The following is a 19,098-nucleotide window of genomic DNA, read 5'->3' on the forward strand; positions in this document are numbered from 1 at the left end:
AGTAACTAGTATCTACAGTATAAAGTGCTTTTATTAATCTGAATTCTATAGAGGGTGTATTATTTTTGCTAAATGAGTCTGTGGTTTTAATTCTTTTATAATTTACAAGTCGGATTTTAATTATCATTATACTTAGTGTGTAAGTGTAATTGAGATGAGTTTAATTAACTTACTGGATGCAAACCCATATTATTAATAAAGCTATCTTATCCAGTCACTGCAAGCGATGGCAATGTTTCTGAATTTTTTTTGCTATAGTGATGCATTCATACTGTTTCTAATTGCAAAATGAATTGATACTTAGTGCAAAAACCAATGATTAGAAGGTATGCATCCAGAAATTATGAACTATTGCTCATTACATGAGAAATATCTGTGTCTTTCCCATTGTACTCAGTGTTCAATCTGTGGACGAGAGATGGCTTTCTTCGTCAACAATATCAAACTCCCTTCTTCCCAGGCCCAGATAACAGTATGGAATGACCAGACCATTTTATCTTGGTCTCTTCAATGTAACCTCCTGTAGGTAACATTATAAGAAAATTGAGGAGAAATACACTAAATGAAACTTTTAAAATTCAATTTGCCTTCCCTGGGATTACAGTGATTTTACCAGCTGTGCATAGGAAAGTTAATGATCATTCACAAAAGTTTTACAATAGAATTTTGAGGGCTACCACTTTGTTCTCACTGTAGAGCCCATTCCTAGTACTCAAGAAAGATATCCAGAACCTCCTATGCAAAAGGATAATAGAACTGCCTTTCAGTATTCAAGTCTACACCAGTTTCATCCCTGCTATTTCACATTGAAGGAGGACATTGAGATGGAATTTAGACCAATCTTTGAGACCTCAGTGACTTCATAAACTGCAAATTGTTCATGGAGATATGAAGCATAGGCCTTCCAGAAAATTTCTGAAATTTTGCTAACATTGTTCTCCTTCAGAGGGTTGAGAAAGGCAAAAGCAAACCAGGAGACTGTGAGTTCTAGTCCTGCCTTAGGCATGAAAGCTGGCTGAGTGACTTTGGGCCAGTCCCTCTCTCTCAGCCCACCCCATCCCACAGGGTTGTTGTTGTGGGGAAAATAGGAGGAGGAGGGAATATTAGGTATGTTCCTGGCCTAGAGTTATTTATAAAAATAATAAAGGCTGGATAAAAAATCTAAAGAAAAAAAGAGGATCAGCTGTCCTTGTTTTGATATACAGCAATTATGGGAAAGATTTAGTTGAGGAACTGGGGAAATTCCTAAATTTCCTATTTAGTAATAGGAAACTGGAAAAAATAATCCATGTAGCATTTGAGTTCTTGATTTTAAAGGAAACTAAAACAATGTAATCAAATGTGTATTTTTATCAAAACTCTAAATGGATTTTATCTAAATGGATTTTAATCAATTCACAGCAATGATAAGTAGGATCTAATGACAAGAGAAGCTAGTTGGAAAAATTGCTCAAGATGAAGACATAAAACATAATTATGAACAATTCCAATGAGGTAAATGAAACAGAGGTCAGCAGGGGAAGCCACTGTGGCTACACAAAAAGCAAAGTGAAGTTCTAAAAAGGGTTTCTTTAAATATGTTCAAAAAGAAAGAAAAATAGTCAATAAATTACCTACTCAATGAAGACTGGAAAATACTAACAGATAGCAAAGAAAAGGCAGAGCTATTCAACACCTATTTTGGTTCAGTCGTCTCCAACAAAGAAGTATGTGTTCCACCAGTATACTGTGGAGAGTAAAATGAAGGGATCAGGACTGAACCTTGAGACATAAAAACATATCATGGAATATTTCTTCACTTTGAATGAGTCTCCAAGATCAGTTGAATTGCACGTTAGAGAATTGAAGGAACTAACTAGCGGTTTGGCTGAACTTTTATGTAGTATCTTTGAGAGTTCCTGGAGAACTAGTGAGGTACTAGATGATTGGAGGCAAACATATCATGCCAATATCTTCAAAAAGGTGAAAAAGGAAGATTCAGCCAACTATACAGAAATCAGTCTGATACCTGGCAAGATTCTAGAACAGATTAAAAAAGAAATCTGTCTGTAAACACCATGAAAACAATACAGTAATTACCAGAGATCATTATGGATTAGTCAAGAACAAGTCTTGCCAGACAAATCATAACACATGTTTTGATTGGATAACTTTCTTAACTGATAATGGGAATGCTGTAGACATCAACATGCTCCTGATTTCAGCAAGGCATTTGGCATAGTAATTCATAACATGCTGATTACAAAGCTAGTTAAATGTGATTTGGATGGCATACCAATTAAATGGAAAGAAAGATGGTTTGACAGCTGTATTCAGAGAATTGTCATCAATGGTTCATCATAATGAAGAGAGGTATTGATCTTACGTTGCCACAAAATCAATCCTAGGTTCACTATTATGGTTGGAATAACTAAGACCTTAGACAACAGAAATAAAATGCACAATGATCTTGAAAGGTGAAAGAAATAGGCTGAAAGTAGCATGCGCAAGTGGTAAGTTCTTCACTTAGGAAACAAAAATTAAATGTTAATAAATAAATAAAAATTAAAAATTAAATTAAATGCAATAGGACTTGCAATTACACCTATACCTGGTAACTGTACTTGTGAAAAAGATTTTGGAATGTTAGTTAATTGGAAACTGAATATGAGCCACCAGTATGATGCAGCTGCAAAAAAGGTAAATGCAGTATTGGGCTGCAGGAATAGAAGCATAATTTCCATATCGTATAGAGTAATCATTCCACTTACTCTTCATTCAAACCCCACCTTGAATAGTATGTTCAGTTCTGAGGTATTAATTGTTAAGAAAGCAATAAAAATAGGATGAACATCTGAAGGACTGCTGTGGAGAATATGCTTAGCATCTGACAGATAAAGCCATTTGGATTTGTTCACAGTTGGACTCTGGCTCAGCACCCCCTATGTAGTTGACAAAAGAGAGGTCTGGGAGGAGTTTCAGCCTGTGAAGAGTTGGAGTCTGGTTGGAGTTTTCAGGGTTGTTAGTGCTACCACTTGTCAATTAGACCTGTGCTCTCCTAGTTAATCCAGGCCTCCCAGGTGACCAATAGCTGTGTTCCACCAGTGGTTAATACAACCTTGGTTGAGAGAGTTGTCTCATCTCCCTTGAAGGAGGTGCAGGTACTTCCAGAAGCTATTGCTGGACCCAGAAATGTTGGATAATTTTTTTACTTGCCTCCAACCTTTCGTTTTGGGGGAAAGCTGTGGAAAAGGTGGTGCTGTGACATCTCCAGAGCCCCCTAGAAGATGCTGTTTAACTAGACGTTTTTCATTTGGGCCTAGGTACAGCACCAAAAAGGGATTCATCATGTTTGTGGATGACCTCTAGAGGAACTGGGGTGGGGTGGGGTGACTTTTCTGTTCCTACTTGATCTCTCAGTGGTGTTTAGTGCTGTCAATCATTTTATTTATTTTATGAAATCAATTAATATGGCTGCCCATTTTCCAGATGCGACTCTGGGTGGCTAATAACACATTAAAAAGCAATAGAAAAAACAGTATCAACAGAACATAATAAACTACAATGGTTGCTGAGAATAAACCAGAAAAAATTCCGCAGAACAACATCTCACAGGCCACCTAACCTTCCAACCCCGTACCTTGGAGCACATCCTAGTCTTCAGTACTTTGTGAAAGGGGCCAATCTAATCTTAGATCCCTACATACAATATATTTTCACTCTTTTCTTTTTAGATGGATGGATGGTGCTTTTTTAGATCTCAATGGAGAAAAGATGGAAGGTGAAGTAGATGAATTTTTTCGAGAAATTTATAAGGCTTTAAGATTTTTTCAACAAAAGCTAAAGAAAGCTGAAACAGAAAGAAAAAAGTCACTGCGAAGAGCAGTTGTTGAAGACAGAGTAGAGGAAGAAAAGAAGGATACTCCAACTATTTCAGTGTGTGATGCAGTAATGAAGCAGATTAAAGATTTCAAAGTAAGTGTTTAATTATAAAGGAAAGTTTTAAAAAGTACATGCTGAAATAAACTCAGAAACATTTAACAATGGCTATATTTGCATGATATGCTGAACTGCATCATGGGTAAAACTAATGTGCCATACAAACTCTTAAATCCAGTGAATGATGAAGTTATAGAAGAACAGTTTTAACCCAGGTGAGGTTTAGGTTAAAATGCTCTTCCCGGTCAGCTGAGTCATATTAATATTATTAACTCAGTCCAAAGTGGAACAACTACCTAGCCTACATAGGCAGTCTCAAAGAGGAAGAATTGAGGCAACAGAGTGGTCGGAAATACATAGGCTCTATTATAGAACACAATGCTGGAGACCTGGCAGCCACTGACCGCACATTCTCTACACTGATTGGCTACATAGGCCAATCAAGCCTAACAAAGCTGACTTGAAACCTGAGTTCTTTTATCCTTTTTTTGGATTAATCCACTGACTATTGAAATGAGATTTCCCTTCCAAAAGAAAATAAATCGAAAGTTTAGTAGAATCATAGCAGACTGGTATAAAAATAGTAAAAACATGCTATAAAATGATCCATAAATTTAAAGCAGAATAAATGAAACAATTGCATTGTAATCGATTAAAATCATTAAATTATGTAAATGGTACATCAGGAACCAAACGAGGCATAATCAATGAAAAAAAGTTGTATTAATTCAAATTACGAGAAAGTCCAAACCTTTCCAATGTAAGCATACATAAACATTCTAAATATTTAATCTTAAAATATTAACCACTCACATGAAGCCTTAAGATTCTTAGATAGTTTTCAGGTTCAGGTGATAGTACTAAAAGTACATAGAAAAATTAAGAAAGTCCAGTAAAGGAAAAGAGTTCTGTAGAAGACACACTTTCATATCATCAAAGGAAAATCAAATAGAATTGGCTGTTTCTGCATCTTGGGAGAGAGGTTAAAAGCCTAGAGTTATAATGAATTCAGCAGCATATCCATAGTACCCAAGAAAATGTTCCTGTTTTGTCTTCTCCTTCTCCCTAGCATTTTCCCACTATCGGGGGGTCTGCTTTTTGGATCCTGAAACACCACTTTGCCCAATTGTCCGCATCCTCAGGGTGCAAGCCCTCAATTTGCATATCCTTATTGATGGTGTCTTGCCATCTCTGTTTTGGTCGCCCACATGTTTTGTCTGTGGCATGATATTTTATGATTTGACTGGCCTTTGTGCTTTAGATACCACTTGCAAATTGCATTGGTCACTACTTTGCATTCTTATTGGTTACTGGTTATGGCCTAGAACCTACCACCTAAAACCTAAAATATATTAACAGTTAGTTAAGCCAAAGCATCACATATTCTTTGACCTTTGTTGTTGTTTATTCATTTAGTCACTTCTGACTCTTCGTGACTTCATGGACCAGCCCATGCCACAGCTTCCTGTCGGTCGTCAACACCCCCAGCTCCCCCAGGGACGAGTCCGTCACCTCTAGAATATCATCCATCCACCTTGCCCTTGGTCGGCCGCTCTTCATTTTGCCCTCCACTCTCCCTAGCATCAGCATCTTCTCCAGGCTGTCCTGCCTTCTCATTATGTGGCCAAAGTATTTCAGTTTAGCCTTTAATATCATTCCCTCAAGTGAGCAGTCTGGCTTGATTTCCTGGAGTGTGGACTGGTTTGATCTTCTTGCAGTCCAAGGCACTCTCAGAATTTTCCTCCAACACCACAGTTCAAAAGCACCTATTTTCCTTCTCTCAGCCTTCCTTATGGGCCAGCTCTCGCAGCCATATGTTACTACGGGGAACACCACTGCTTTAACTATGCGGACCTTTGTTGTCAGTGTGATGTCTCTGCTCTTAACTATTTTATCGAGATTTGTCATTGCTCTTCTCCCAAGGATTAAGCGTCTTCTGATTTCCTGACTGCAGTCAGCATCTGCAGTAATCTTCGCACCTAGAAATATGAAGTCTTTCACTGCTTCTACATTTTCTCCCTCTATTTGCCAGTTATCAATCAAGCTGGTTGCCATAATCTTGGTTTTTTTGAGGTTTAGCTGCAAGCCAGCTTTTCTACTTTCTTCTTTCACCTTCATCACAAGGCTCCTCAGTTCCTCTTTGCTTTCAGCCATCAAAGTGGTATCATCTGTATATCTGAGATTGTTAATGTTTCTTCCAGCAATTTTAACTCCAGCCTTGGATTCCTCAAGCCCAGCATGTTGCATGATGTGTTCTCCATACAAGTTGAATAGGTAGGGTGAGAGTATACAGCCCTGCCGTACTCCTTTCCCAATCTTATACCAGTCCGTTGTTCCGTGGTCTGTTCTTACTGTTGCTACTTGGTCGTTATACAGATTCCTCAGGAGGCATACAAGATGACTTGGCATCCCCATACCACTAAGAACTTGCCACAATTTGTTATGGTCCACACAGTCAAAGGCTTTAGAATAGTCAATAAAACAGAAATAGATGTTTTTCTGAAACTCCCTGGCTTTTTCCATTATCCAGTGGATATTGGCAATTTGGTCCCTAGTTCCTCTGCCTTTTCTAAACCCAGCTTGTACATCTGGCAATTCTCGCTCCATGAATTGCTGAAGTCTACCTTGCAGGATCTTGAGCATTACCTTACTGGCATGTGAAATGAGTGCCACTATTCGATAGTTTGAACATTCTTTAGTGTTTCCCTTTTTTGGTATGGGGTTATAAGTTGATTTTTTCCAGTCTGATGGCCATTCTTGTGTTTTCCAAATTTGCTGGCATATAGCATGCATTACCTTGACAGCACCATCTTGCAAGATTTTGAACAGTTCAGCTGGGATGCCGTCATCTCCTGCTGCCTTGTTATTAGCAATGCTTCTTAAGGCCCATTCAACCTCACTCTTCAGGATGTCTGGCTCTAGCTCACTGTCCACACTGTCAAAGGTATCCCCGATATTGTTATCCTTCCTATACAGGTCTTCCATATATTCTTGCCACCTTTTCTTGATCTCTTCTTCTTCTGTTAGGTCCTTGCCATCTTTGTTTTTGATCATACCCATTTTGGCCTGGAATTTACCTCCGATGTTTCTAATTTTCTGGAAGAGATCTCTTGTCCTTCCTATTCTATTGTCTTCTTCCACTTCCATGCATTGTTTGTTTAAAAATAATTCCTTATCTTTGACCTTACACTTTTTAAATTTACTTTCTCACATCTGGATTGTCCTGCTGGTAACCAAATTATAATTTAACCATTCCAAAGATGTTCTTGGCACCAGTCAAGAATGCACTGGTGATTTCCAGAGCTGTTGTCAATACTGTTCTGTGTAAAGGGTCATGGGACACAGGCAATTCCTGGAGAAGGTATAAGCGGGTTCTGCATTCCCAAAATATTGGGTTTTGACCCAATTCAATGAGATCGTGTGCTGCCAGGATCACCAGGAAGGAGATATGACTGGCTGGATTGTCTTTTAAAAATGATAGGCAATTGCCTTACAAATGTATGTGTATGTGTGTGAGTGTGAGCACATGTATGTACGCATAAATAAATAAATATCTGCTTTCAGCCACCCCACCAAAAATACTAAATAATTTTCAAATGTTGCGTAACATTTTAATTTTTTTCTCTCAACTAGGAAAATATCCCCTTGGTGACTATCCTTTGTAATCCAGGTATAAAAGCTCGTCATTGGAAGCAGATGTCAGAAATTGTTGGATATGATTTAACTCCAGATTCTGGAACTACCTTAAGAAAAGTGTTAAAGCAGAATCTAACTCCTTTCTTAGAGCAATTTGAAACCATAAGTATGGGAGCAAGTAAGGTAAGATAAAACAATAACCGTAAAGCCCAACATCTCAACATCCAAGGGAATTAAATAATAAAATGATGTATTTCCTCTATGTATCCTCTAGGAATTTTCACTAGAAAAAGCAATGCATAATATGATGGAGACGTGGGATTCAATTTCCTTCCAAACTAGCTTATATCGTGAGACTGGAGTTAACATTCTATCTGCTGTTGATGAAATCCAGACCATTCTAGATGATCAGATTGTAAAAACACAAACAATGAGGGGATCACCCTTCATCAAGCCATTTGAAAAACAAATGAAGGTATTTGCTTTGTCTTATCTCTTTTAACTCTGGAGGTATGTACATCTTTAAACTTTTGACATGTACTTCTGTATATGTGTAAGAATAAACTCCAGTGTTTTCAGTGGACCCACATTACTTGATAAATTTGTTCAGGGCTATAGCCTTATTTTTAATCAAAGGTAATAAAAGTATAATTTAGGAAACAGTTATAGGATGTTCATTTTTAAAACAATATAAATATATACTTTATACTTTAAAAGGTGCAGATCTTTAAAGCCTAAATGGAAGTTACATTTTTTCTTAAATATTAGGACAACAGAAAGTTTTGAAGGGATGCTTTGGTTTGATAAAAGTTTGTATAAAGAGGCTGCTTTCCTTTGCTTCTTGTCACTCTCAGGGTTTCTCAGTCTGGGCCACTTTAAGATGTGTGGACTGCAACTCCCAGAATTTCCCAGCCAGCAACATTCTCCACATATCTTAAGGTGCCAGGTTGAAAAACCTGCTCTAAGCCTTCATTCACCCATCTGGATAGTCAGAATAGGGGTCTGCAGAGACATAGTACACTCACAAAAGCAGCACTCCAAAAGATGCAAATGTAAGATAAAGTAGAACAATGAAGACGTAATTAAGATGTTAAAGTAATTATTAAAACAATCATAAAATATTTCAAAAGGCTGGGTTGAAGAATTACATTTTAATCTTTTTCTAAAACGAGAGAAAGTGAGAACTACACCCAGTTCTTGGGTACATTGTGTCCCATCTTGCAGTTACTTGCAGGTAGAACCTCTCTGTGGTAATGCCTGCATTCTTCTTGAAATATATGATACACCTACTACAGTATCTTCTATTTAGATGCGCACTGGAGACTGCTGTCAATTATATATGAGAGATGAGGAACTCATATAGCCCAAAGGATAAATGGAGGGAAGAGTATCTTAGTCTTCCTTTTAATTTAATATACCATCATTATGGTTTTGACTTTGCCTTTAATTTTATATGATAGGTATAGATACTCTGTGCTAAAATCTTAATGCATTTTTAGGAATGGGAAGAACGCTTAATCAGAATTCAAGAGACCATTGATGAGTGGCTGAAAGTGCAAGCTCAGTGGCTTTATTTAGAACCAATCTTTTCTTCAGAGGACATTATGCAACAGATGCCAGAGGAAGGGCGCCAGTTCCAGACTGTGGATAGATATTGGAGAGATATTATGAAATACTGTGCCAAGGATCCGAAGGTAAAATAATAATGAAGAATTGCTCTGATTAGGCAAAATAAGTATACCATATATTTGTAAGCCATGCACAAAACCTTTAAGCTGTTTTCATTTTTTGAAGCCTGGTATCATTGTTCCAAAAAGCCACTACTGAAAGCTGTCAGAGTAGATCTATCATACCATGTGAAATAGAGTTAGAATTTGTTTTTTAAAAATCCTGAATATATTGCAGAAAATATGCTGCCAATTTTCTTTATATGCCAGTTACTTAATAATTGAGAAATGTACATAAAGAAAAACTTTCTATGCCTGAATCTAAAAGTTAGATTTAAAATTAAACAAAAATTAGTCTGCAGCTGATGAAAAACGACTTTGCACAATGGGATGTTCAATTATTATTTTTATCATTATCTCAAAATAATTAAAGGATGATTAATGAAATAACTTTGTAATCTGTAGTCATGATTCACTCACCAAAATTTCAAGAATAGAAGTATTTTGGGGTGAAAGAACACAACAAAATTGGCACTTTTGATCAATTCCTAAGTTTGATAATGGACTGGGATGAAGGTGAACAAACCAAAACTGTCATCAAGTAAGACCGCTGTTAGTAGGAAACTAAGTTCTGGAGTTGGGGTTCATTCAATTCTGAATGGGAACACACTCTGCTGTAAGGCCCAACTGATTGAGGAATGGTCACATCTGGCACATTACATGTAATTGTGCAAATGCATTCCTCGACTACTGCAAGGCAATATCCAGAAACGTCCATTGTGGCAAAACGTGGCAGCGAGGTTCTGCATGCAGAAAGATTGGCTGTAAATATAAATCTAAATAAATATAAATTTCCACTAATAGTCCATTTATTCAACTGCTTTCTCAGATGCCTGGCAAAATTCTGAACCTAGAATCATTTATAAATACTGCATGAATAACATTTTTCATAGATACATTGAAGAACATTACTTGCGCACTCAACTGTATAGGTAATATCTGTGTACTTTCAGCCACATGAAATTAATGAAGAAATGCATAGAAACCTGAACAGACTGAGGCTCCCAGCTCTGTGAAAAATATGTTGATATATGCAGATATGCCACTTTTTAACATGTGAAGTTAGAAACATGTTTTCCAAGCCCCTATTGCAACCCTACTTAGTAGTGTAATTATTGGATATAGTCTAGGGTTTAGTTTGCTTTCTCTTCTTTTTTAGGTTCTTGCTGCCACTTCATTGACAGGGTTGTTGGAAAAACTTCAGAATTGTAATGATTTGCTAGACAAAATCATGAAAGGATTGAATGCGTATCTTGAGAAGAAGCGTCTCTTCTTTCCCCGGTATGCTTCTGTTCGTGAATAAAACTGGAATAGATTAAATATTTAAATTCATATTTTTGATGCAAAGCAAACATGCTCAACTATAGTAACTGATGCATTATTAATCTATTTTAGCTTTTTTTTCTTGTCTAATGATGAAATGTTGGAGATCCTATCAGAGACTAAAGACCCTCTCCGTGTCCAACCTCACCTGAAAAAGTGTTTTGAAGGCATTGCTAAACTTGAATTTCTCCCAAATCTGGATATTAAGGCAATGTATAGCACTGAAGGTGAACGTGTGGAATTTATTTCAACTATTTCAACTTCTGAAGCTCGGGGAGCTGTTGAAAAGTGGCTAATACAAGTTGAAGATATCATGTTGAGGAGTATTCATGATGTCATTACAAGATCAAGACTAGTATGTTTTCTGTTAAATGTTTAGAAACTTATTTAGCTGATATGCATCATTATTACATATTTAATGTAAGCATTGTGTTTTTGTAAAAATTTATTTTTATTATAAATTTTTGTTTAAATTTTTGTTTATTTCTTTAAAGAAATGGTAAAACATTGCATATTTTCAGTATATTTTCTCAAGCATATCCTGGATGCCCTTCTGATTTACTGGACTTTAATTCCCTTAATCTTCAGACCATCTGACCTTTGAACATGTTGGTTATGAATGTTGGAATTTGAAGATTGCTAGTAAAAGTGCAATTGTTGGTGCTAAAATTGCAGTGAAACAATAAAGTCAATATTTTATGGAAATTGAAATCCAACACATTTAGAGAAGCAGCAGGTTGGGAAATACTGCCATAAGGCCTATTTTTTTCCTATTCTGTTTACTCTAGAACATCACGATTGTATAAAAGCCATAACAGCTACAAAGGTACTAAAAATGTGCATCTTTTTTAGTTAAACATAACAAAAGACAAAATAATATTTATTCAGTATTGCAAAAGAAATAAATACTTTTTGTGTTAAATTTACTATAGCTTTAGCTTTCTATTCAATATACAAAACTGTATGTTGTAATTAAAATAATTAACAAATTTATTATAACATAATTAAGGGCCTTCCTTTAGCAGTGTGCACATTCAGAATTTTGAGAAATGGTGGTTGTTATTGCATCATGGGGAGGTGGTCTTGTACATTAACAAAATGGTTTCCATAATGGCATGACTAGTGACAAAACAAAAAAGTAAAGTGGGGTATAGATCTCAGATGATCCCAAGGGAGACATCTGTAATTGTCATATTGGAAAAATTAGACATGTGATTTAATGGATTAGAAAGTTAATGTTGGTCTTTAGTATGACTATCTTACAATGCTGCCCACAGTTGTATATGTTCAAGGATATGTTTCCTGAATTATTTCATAGTGTGAAATAATTTAGGAAACAACGAGTGACATTTTTAAATCTGGTTTTCACTGTATAACATGTTGGAGAGAGATTTACATTTGAACCACTATTTCACTGAAGCTGAAAAGCTGTGTTAAATATACAGTAGATGGGAATAGACTGCTTTTACACTTGGAGAGAGGTAAACAGGGTAACATCCAAACATCTGTCTTAGGATTTACCTATTTAATATGTTCATCAATCATAACTCAGGACTAAACAACAAAGCAGCTAAATTTGTAGATGATGAAAATTATTCACAGTAGAAAAAACTCAAGTAAATTTAGAAGAATTCCAAATGAACTCTCCATAATGTGGATGGCCAAGAAGAGATGGACTATGACATTCAGTATAGATACTGATGTACATTAGCTGAGACTAATATATAAGGGAAATAAGTATGTTGTGTGAACATGATAATCTGATCATCAGTGAGTTAGAGTGTGTTAGTTTTAAGTCAAAAAAATTGCAGAGTTGCTTTGGTAAATTTACCCTCCCCAGTCATCTGTGTCATGTTAACACTGAAGAAAGGGTTAATGTAGGTTTAACACTTCCTTCTTACATTTGGCACAGAAATGAGAGTCTGGAGTAGCCAAAATTTGACTATCTACCATTCCATTTCTTTGTTTTGTTCTGGTCTTTTATTTTTATCCCCCACTCAAATGACTACGTGAGATGAATGGGTAGGCTTCGTCAACATTTTCTGTTGACCCTGATTAAGCCATTGCAGATTTAATTTTTTTTTCCAAACAAAACAGAAAAAGCAGAAAGTGACAGCCAGCCTTCCAACTACCTTGGTTTGTTTCTTTACTTCATGCCAAGTTGGCAGCTCCCTGTTTAACCATAGCATTGCTGGTGTTCACCAATGTCTGCTGCTGGTCACTAGATAATTGCATTTACAAGCGGCAGTAGATCTGACTAAATTGGTTGTGTTCCCTCAGTCATTGTGAGGGAAACTAAAGGGGAATACTAATGGGAAGCAAACAGATTCTGATAACTCAACAGGGAGGAGCTTGGAAGTTTTCACTTCCGTGTAGATTAAACTCAACAAGCTATGTCATCCATATCTAGATAGACTACAGTTAATCTTAGCTATAGTTAGTAGAACAAGTTTCAGTAACCTCACTGAAGATTGCCCATAGTTTATAGCTGATGTACAAAATTATGGTTGTTAAAATGAAAGTGGGATATTCTCATCTTCACCTCTTAGCTATTCCAAAAAAAGGGGGAAAGACTTGCTTAGCCTTGATATTGTAATGTTAAACTATGGTTTTGCATTTTATCAAATTAGTGGCTGGGTTCAGTATAATATATTCAGTTATGAATCATGATTACTATTAAGTAATGCTGATAATTTTCTTAGGCATATCCAGAAACCAAAAGAAAGGATTGGGTGAGAGAATGGCCTGGTCAAGTAGTTCTGTGTGTCTCACAAATGTTCTGGACAGCTGAGGTTCATGAAGCCATAGCTAGTGGCCCAGAGGTATTATTATGAGACATAAATTTTCTTACATTATTTTTGCATTACCTTTATAGCCATGTTATATTTGTTGTATGATGTTTATGTTATTAAGTCTCTTTTGAATTAATGATGCAAGATATATATTTAATTGAATACGAATACAAAAGTTAACACTCCCTGAAGTTCAGTTTGACTTCTGGTGACTATATGAACACATCCATACAGTTTTTATTTTTGTTTTTGTTTTGCCAGATAATTTGTAATTATGTTCTTCCGGGACTTTTTCTCAACTTTCCAGTCTAATTTATCCATATCTAGAAAAGTTTATGTCCCAAGGCTTTATTAATGCTGGAAATTCTTACAGTACTAAATTCTCTATGAATTCATCACAACACTTTCAGAACATTAATACCAATCCAATATTTGCTTTTAGACATTGCAGTAGGGTTATACAGCTATTCAAATCCAAAGTAGAGAAGGTGCTTTAGAGGAAGTAGACCTGCTTGCTCTACCAGTTGGTGCCTCTTTAAAGAAACATGTCTACTCTGGAGCACTAATTCTGGCACCTTTTCTGCTTTAGATTTAAATAGCTGCACATTCCTACAGTTTAGACACTAGGTTATAGGTTTCCTAGAAATTAATTCCCAGGTAATTTTCTTCTGTATGGAAAATCGTGTGCACAGATGAAAGGGAAAATCAGAAATATACATGATCAGATTAAGGTTATTAAGGTTGTTATAGCAATACTTGGTGATGGATGAAATTGAGAATAAACAACAAAATGATTACATCGAGAAACTCTTAGCTATTCATAGTGAAGTGTGTATTATAGCTGAATTTTCCATTTTCATTGTTCAGGGCTTGCCAAATTATTACCAGACTCTTCAGTTTCAGTTAAATGATATTGTAGAGCTTGTCAGAGGGAAGTTGTCTAAACAAACAAGAATTACATTGGGTGCTTTGGTCACTATTGATGTGCATGCTAGAGATGTCGTCATGGACATGATTGAAAGTGGTATGTAACATAACTTTTCTTCATTGTCATAAAATAATATATACTGATGTGTGTCTTATTTTTTCCCTGATTATTTCAGAAATAATTATTTTTAAAAATTAATTATCTCATTGTTAAAATAATTCTGTTATTTTAGACATCTACGTAAGATTTAAAGTCTAAAAGAAAATTAGAATAAACAGTAAACTTGTCTTAATTATTTTTGGTTTGTTTTCCTTTTCTGTTTTCCTGCTAAAATATTGTTCCTAAGACATGCTCCTTGTTTATATTCCACTAGGTGTGTTGCAGGAGACAGATTTTCAGTGGCTTGCTCAGTTGAGATATTACTGGGAGTATGAGAATGTGCGTGTGCGCATCATCAATTGCAATGTAAAATATGCTTATGAATATCTTGGCAATTCTCCTCGACTTGTCATTACTCCTCTCACAGACAGATGTTATCGCACTCTGGTATGATTTTAAAAATTCAATTTCTAATAAGAATTCTAAAAAAAGTGAGTAAAGCCTATTTGCACTTGTATTTTTAATGCTACCTTGAACAAATGTTCTCAGAATTTCTGTATTAAAGAGTGAAATTCCAATATATTTGTTGTTCTTAAATTCATTAATTTAAAAGCAGTATTGAGTTCTCCTTTTTTTTTTAATCCTGTCTTTATTATTTTTATAAATAACTGGGGAAATATAACTAATATTCCCTCCTCTTCCTATTTTCCCCAGAACAACAGCCCTGTGAGGTGAGTTGGGCTGAGAGAGAGTGACTGGCCTAAAGTCACCCAGCCAGCTTTCATGCCTGAGGCGGGACTAGAACTCAGAGTCTTCTGGTTTCTAGCCTAGTGTCTTAACCACTAGACCAAACCGGCTCCTTTGCTGGTTATTTTTAATCTGAAATTGGATAGATGCTTTAATTTGAATTCTTACACTGAGCAGAGGGTTGGAATCAAAGACCTAATGTTCCCCTTCAACCCTATGATTCTAAGAAATAAAATGTATGCATAAGTAGCATTCTCTAGATTTAGAGCATATCCTTCAAGATTATGTAATTCTGATTAAATTCAACATCTGATTCTGATTAACTTCAAATATGATTGTGAGAAATAGCAAGTAGATACAATATACAAATATACAAATAGATGTATTTGTTCTGGATTAGGAATCTGTCATTGGCATAGCAAAAATATCGTATTGTATTATTCAAAGGAAATGACAGGTCTGCTCTGAACTTAACTATGCAATTACATCTAATTTTTTTGTTTTCAAGGGTGATGGTTTACATTTTGAAATATTTTCATTAATGTCTTATTTTTAGATTGGAGCATTTTATTTAAATCTTGGTGGTGCTCCAGAAGGTCCAGCTGGGACAGGTAAAACAGAGACCACCAAAGATTTGGCTAAAGCTGTTGCGGTACAATGTGTTGTCTTCAACTGCTCTGATGGCCTTGATTACCTTGCCATGGGGAAGGTAAATTGAAATTCATAAAATTTCATTAAAAGTATAATTTTAATTTTTTTTAAATATTCCTAGGTTTAATAAAAACAAAGAATGCTTGTTAAACAATCTAACCTCATAATTTGTTAGTAATTTGCTCAGTCTCATAGGGCTGATGGCAAAGTTTATAAGTGCTATATGTTTTTTTATTGGTTATATCAGGTGTAACAATTTATTTATTTAAAACTTCTATAGCTGCCCATCTTAAAATCAAACTCTTGGCAGCTTACAACTACTAGTCTTGGAAAAACCTATAGAGAATTCTGGACAGTTTACTGCACTTCTTAAAGAGAGAAGGGTTAAAAAATGTAGACAGGTTATGTCATCGTAGCTGAACTCTGACACTGTTTCATTTAAAGAAAAAAAGAGAAACACTCACAAGGATTTTTTTTTTTGTAAACAAGATCTCCATTTTTCCAGTTCAGGTACCTGAACTGGTATCAAGTTGGCATGAATTATTCCTGGACTGATAGGACAGGCTACTTCCAGGAGCCTGGATCCAGCCCACAAAGCAAGTTTGATAGCTTTTTATAGTTCTAAAATTCATACACTCAGTTATTAAATATAAAAAGAACAGACTGATCTGATCTAATCAGTTTCACAACATCGGTGTACAGTATTATAAAGCTTGGTTAGGATAAATAATTGTGATTAGGACTTGAGAAACAGGTAAAAGAAGGCAAGATATTGTATTCACATAACATGCTAACTCATGGTTAACAGTACCATAATTTACTCACTGAACCATGAACTAACCAAACTGTCTGGGTGTGCACAATATACAGTAATACACGTTCTAGCTTAGTGAGTTGTGCAAACACAGCCAGTTTCCATGAGTATCTACAGCAAATGGCCCTTTTATCAAAATGACCAAACATGCATTGTGATATTGCTATACAAGCTCTACCCATACGTGCTTGTGGTGTGATGTCATGATGCAAATGCCAGAGGGGTGGAGTTTGTACAAGTCACTTTATCACTGATAAAGAAGGCTCTACACTGCTATTCTAATATTTGGGAATTTTTCAAGCTACTACTACTATTACTGTGTCTGATGACTGGCTGCTGTTTTTTCTTTAGTTTTTTAAGGGTTTAGCTTCTTCAGGTGCTTGGGCCTGCTTTGATGAATTCAATCGCATTGAGCTGGAGGTGCTGTCTGTGGTAGCCCAGCAGATTCTTTGCATCCAGAGAGCTATACAACTGAAGCTGGAGATATTCAATTTTGAAGGAACTGAACTGAAGCTTAACCCCAATTGTTTTGTTGCTATCACTATGAATCCAGGATATGCAGGTCGCTCTGAACTGCCAGATAATCTGAAGGTAAAATAGCAGAATAAACAAACAGGGTAATTCAGATATTACTTTTAAATAGCCATATGTTAAGATTGTGAATGCTTCAGGTAGAAAGGCCTATGTATTTCATATGGATAAAATAGGTAACCGTATGAACAGCATGTGCCAATGTTTCCTTTGCATACATCTTAACATTTCTAATGGACAGATATACATATAAATCAGTGGAAGTAGAAATTGTCCTGAATGAATTAATAAACCAAACCACTGAATACAGAAGTAATTTTCTGAGAGTGGGAGAAGTAGATATCTAATAATAATAATATAACATTTTCTCTCTAGGGCCAAGCTTGAAAGCATTGTTCTGTAGGCTTTTGAAAGGATTTAGTCTGAAATGAAAGCCAGTTCTTCTTTAATAAAAGGATGCTTACTGGCCAGCACAGACAATATCTAAAATAAACCTTCCGGCAGAGGAATTTTACAATAGTCTATTAAATGGCTTTTTATTGTGAAAGATTACAGATGTTGTTCATATCATAAAACTATACTAGTTGTCAAAGATCATAGCGATACACAAGTTTTATTCTATTCTTTTAGGTTCTTTTCCGAACAGTGGCCATGATGGTTCCTAATTATGCCCTCATTGCTGAAATCTCCCTGTATTCTTACGGGTTTCTGAATGCTAAGCCACTGTCTGTGAAGATAGTGATGACCTACAGATTGTGCTCAGAACAACTTTCATCTCAGTTCCATTATGACTATGGGATGCGTGCAGTAAAAGCCGTACTAATAGCTGCTGGTAACTTAAAACTGAAATTTCCAACAGAGAATGAAGATATACTGGTAAGAACTGCATTGCAGTTTACAAACTTGAAATTACTCCAGTTCAGATTAAATGGATATTTTCGCAATTAACCATAGACTTTTTGTTTAATTAAACTGCTGTTTTTTTGTTTTGTTCAGCTCCTTCGATCAATCAAAGATGTAAATGAGCCTAAATTTTTGTCTCATGACATACCTCTATTTATGGGAATTACAAGCGATTTATTTCCTGGCATTAAGCTTCCTGAAGCTGACTACAGTGTGAGTATGTTTGTAGAATTTTGTTTCCCAGTGATATTTTTATTTGCCTTAGATAATAATTATTTGATATATATGCACAATGATAACCTGCCCTAACTGAGATTCAGAGGCCTCTGGCCCTGAGCAGTAGGCTATGGTATTAGCTGAACCTTTTTTGTAAGGATTAGGTGAATAATTGTGTTTCCTTCAGATATATTGTGTTTTATTTCTATTCATGGTTTTGCTTTTGGTTATTCTTTGTTTTTAACCCAATATTAGCTGCCTCCTGGAGTTGTAATAAGTAAGATGAGAGGCTATGAAAAAATAAATAAAGTAAATTGAGAGTCCCCCTTTGGGGGAGATGGGCGGTGACAGAAATTTGAAATATAAATAAATAAATGTGACTTAGCTCAGTTTTAATTTTCTTTCCAGGGTCGTTCTCAAGATATTCCTGATACTGAGCAGTGTTATATTTTGAATTATATTATACCATTATACAATATTCAAGAAACAAAAAATATAGAATTTATTTTTTAAAATTGTATTTCAGGATTTTTTGGAATGTGCAAATGAATGTTGTAAAGAGCATAATGTCCAGCCTGTTAAAGTTTTTCTAGAAAAGATGATACAGACGTATGAAATGATGATAGTTAGACACGGGTAAGTATATTTGTGATAAATAACCTTCATAAGTACTCATTATGGTTTCACCAATATAATAGTTGGTATACAGGAGAAAATGTTATGTTAACACCATTACAACTAAGAATAATGTAAGGCTTTCCCATTGGGGATGAGAAAAAGGTGATGTGATTGGATGGGCAGGAGAAAGAAGTT

The 19,098-nt window shown here is 35.6% G+C and overlaps 1 protein-coding gene across 1 annotated transcript in view; it reads left to right on the plus strand.

The window, feature by feature from the left end:
- Positions 1–19,098, plus strand: part of DNAH12 (dynein axonemal heavy chain 12) — a 138,434-nt gene that overhangs the window by 25,021 nt on the left and 94,315 nt on the right. Inside the window, exons 16-29 of the mRNA XM_063291760.1 lie at positions 3,714–3,954; positions 7,552–7,737; positions 7,829–8,029; positions 9,054–9,248; positions 10,441–10,562; positions 10,677–10,959; positions 13,307–13,426; positions 14,264–14,420; positions 14,698–14,870; positions 15,727–15,879; positions 16,987–17,226; positions 17,797–18,042; positions 18,163–18,282; positions 18,812–18,921. Of these exons, the coding sequence (XP_063147830.1) occupies positions 3,714–3,954; positions 7,552–7,737; positions 7,829–8,029; positions 9,054–9,248; positions 10,441–10,562; positions 10,677–10,959; positions 13,307–13,426; positions 14,264–14,420; positions 14,698–14,870; positions 15,727–15,879; positions 16,987–17,226; positions 17,797–18,042; positions 18,163–18,282; positions 18,812–18,921 (2,547 nt within the window). The remainder of the gene's footprint in view (positions 1–3,713; positions 3,955–7,551; positions 7,738–7,828; positions 8,030–9,053; positions 9,249–10,440; positions 10,563–10,676; positions 10,960–13,306; positions 13,427–14,263; positions 14,421–14,697; positions 14,871–15,726; positions 15,880–16,986; positions 17,227–17,796; positions 18,043–18,162; positions 18,283–18,811; positions 18,922–19,098) is intronic.

This window comes from Candoia aspera, chromosome 2, assembly GCF_035149785.1.
Source record: "Candoia aspera isolate rCanAsp1 chromosome 2, rCanAsp1.hap2, whole genome shotgun sequence".
Taxonomy (NCBI): domain Eukaryota; kingdom Metazoa; phylum Chordata; class Lepidosauria; order Squamata; family Boidae; genus Candoia; species Candoia aspera.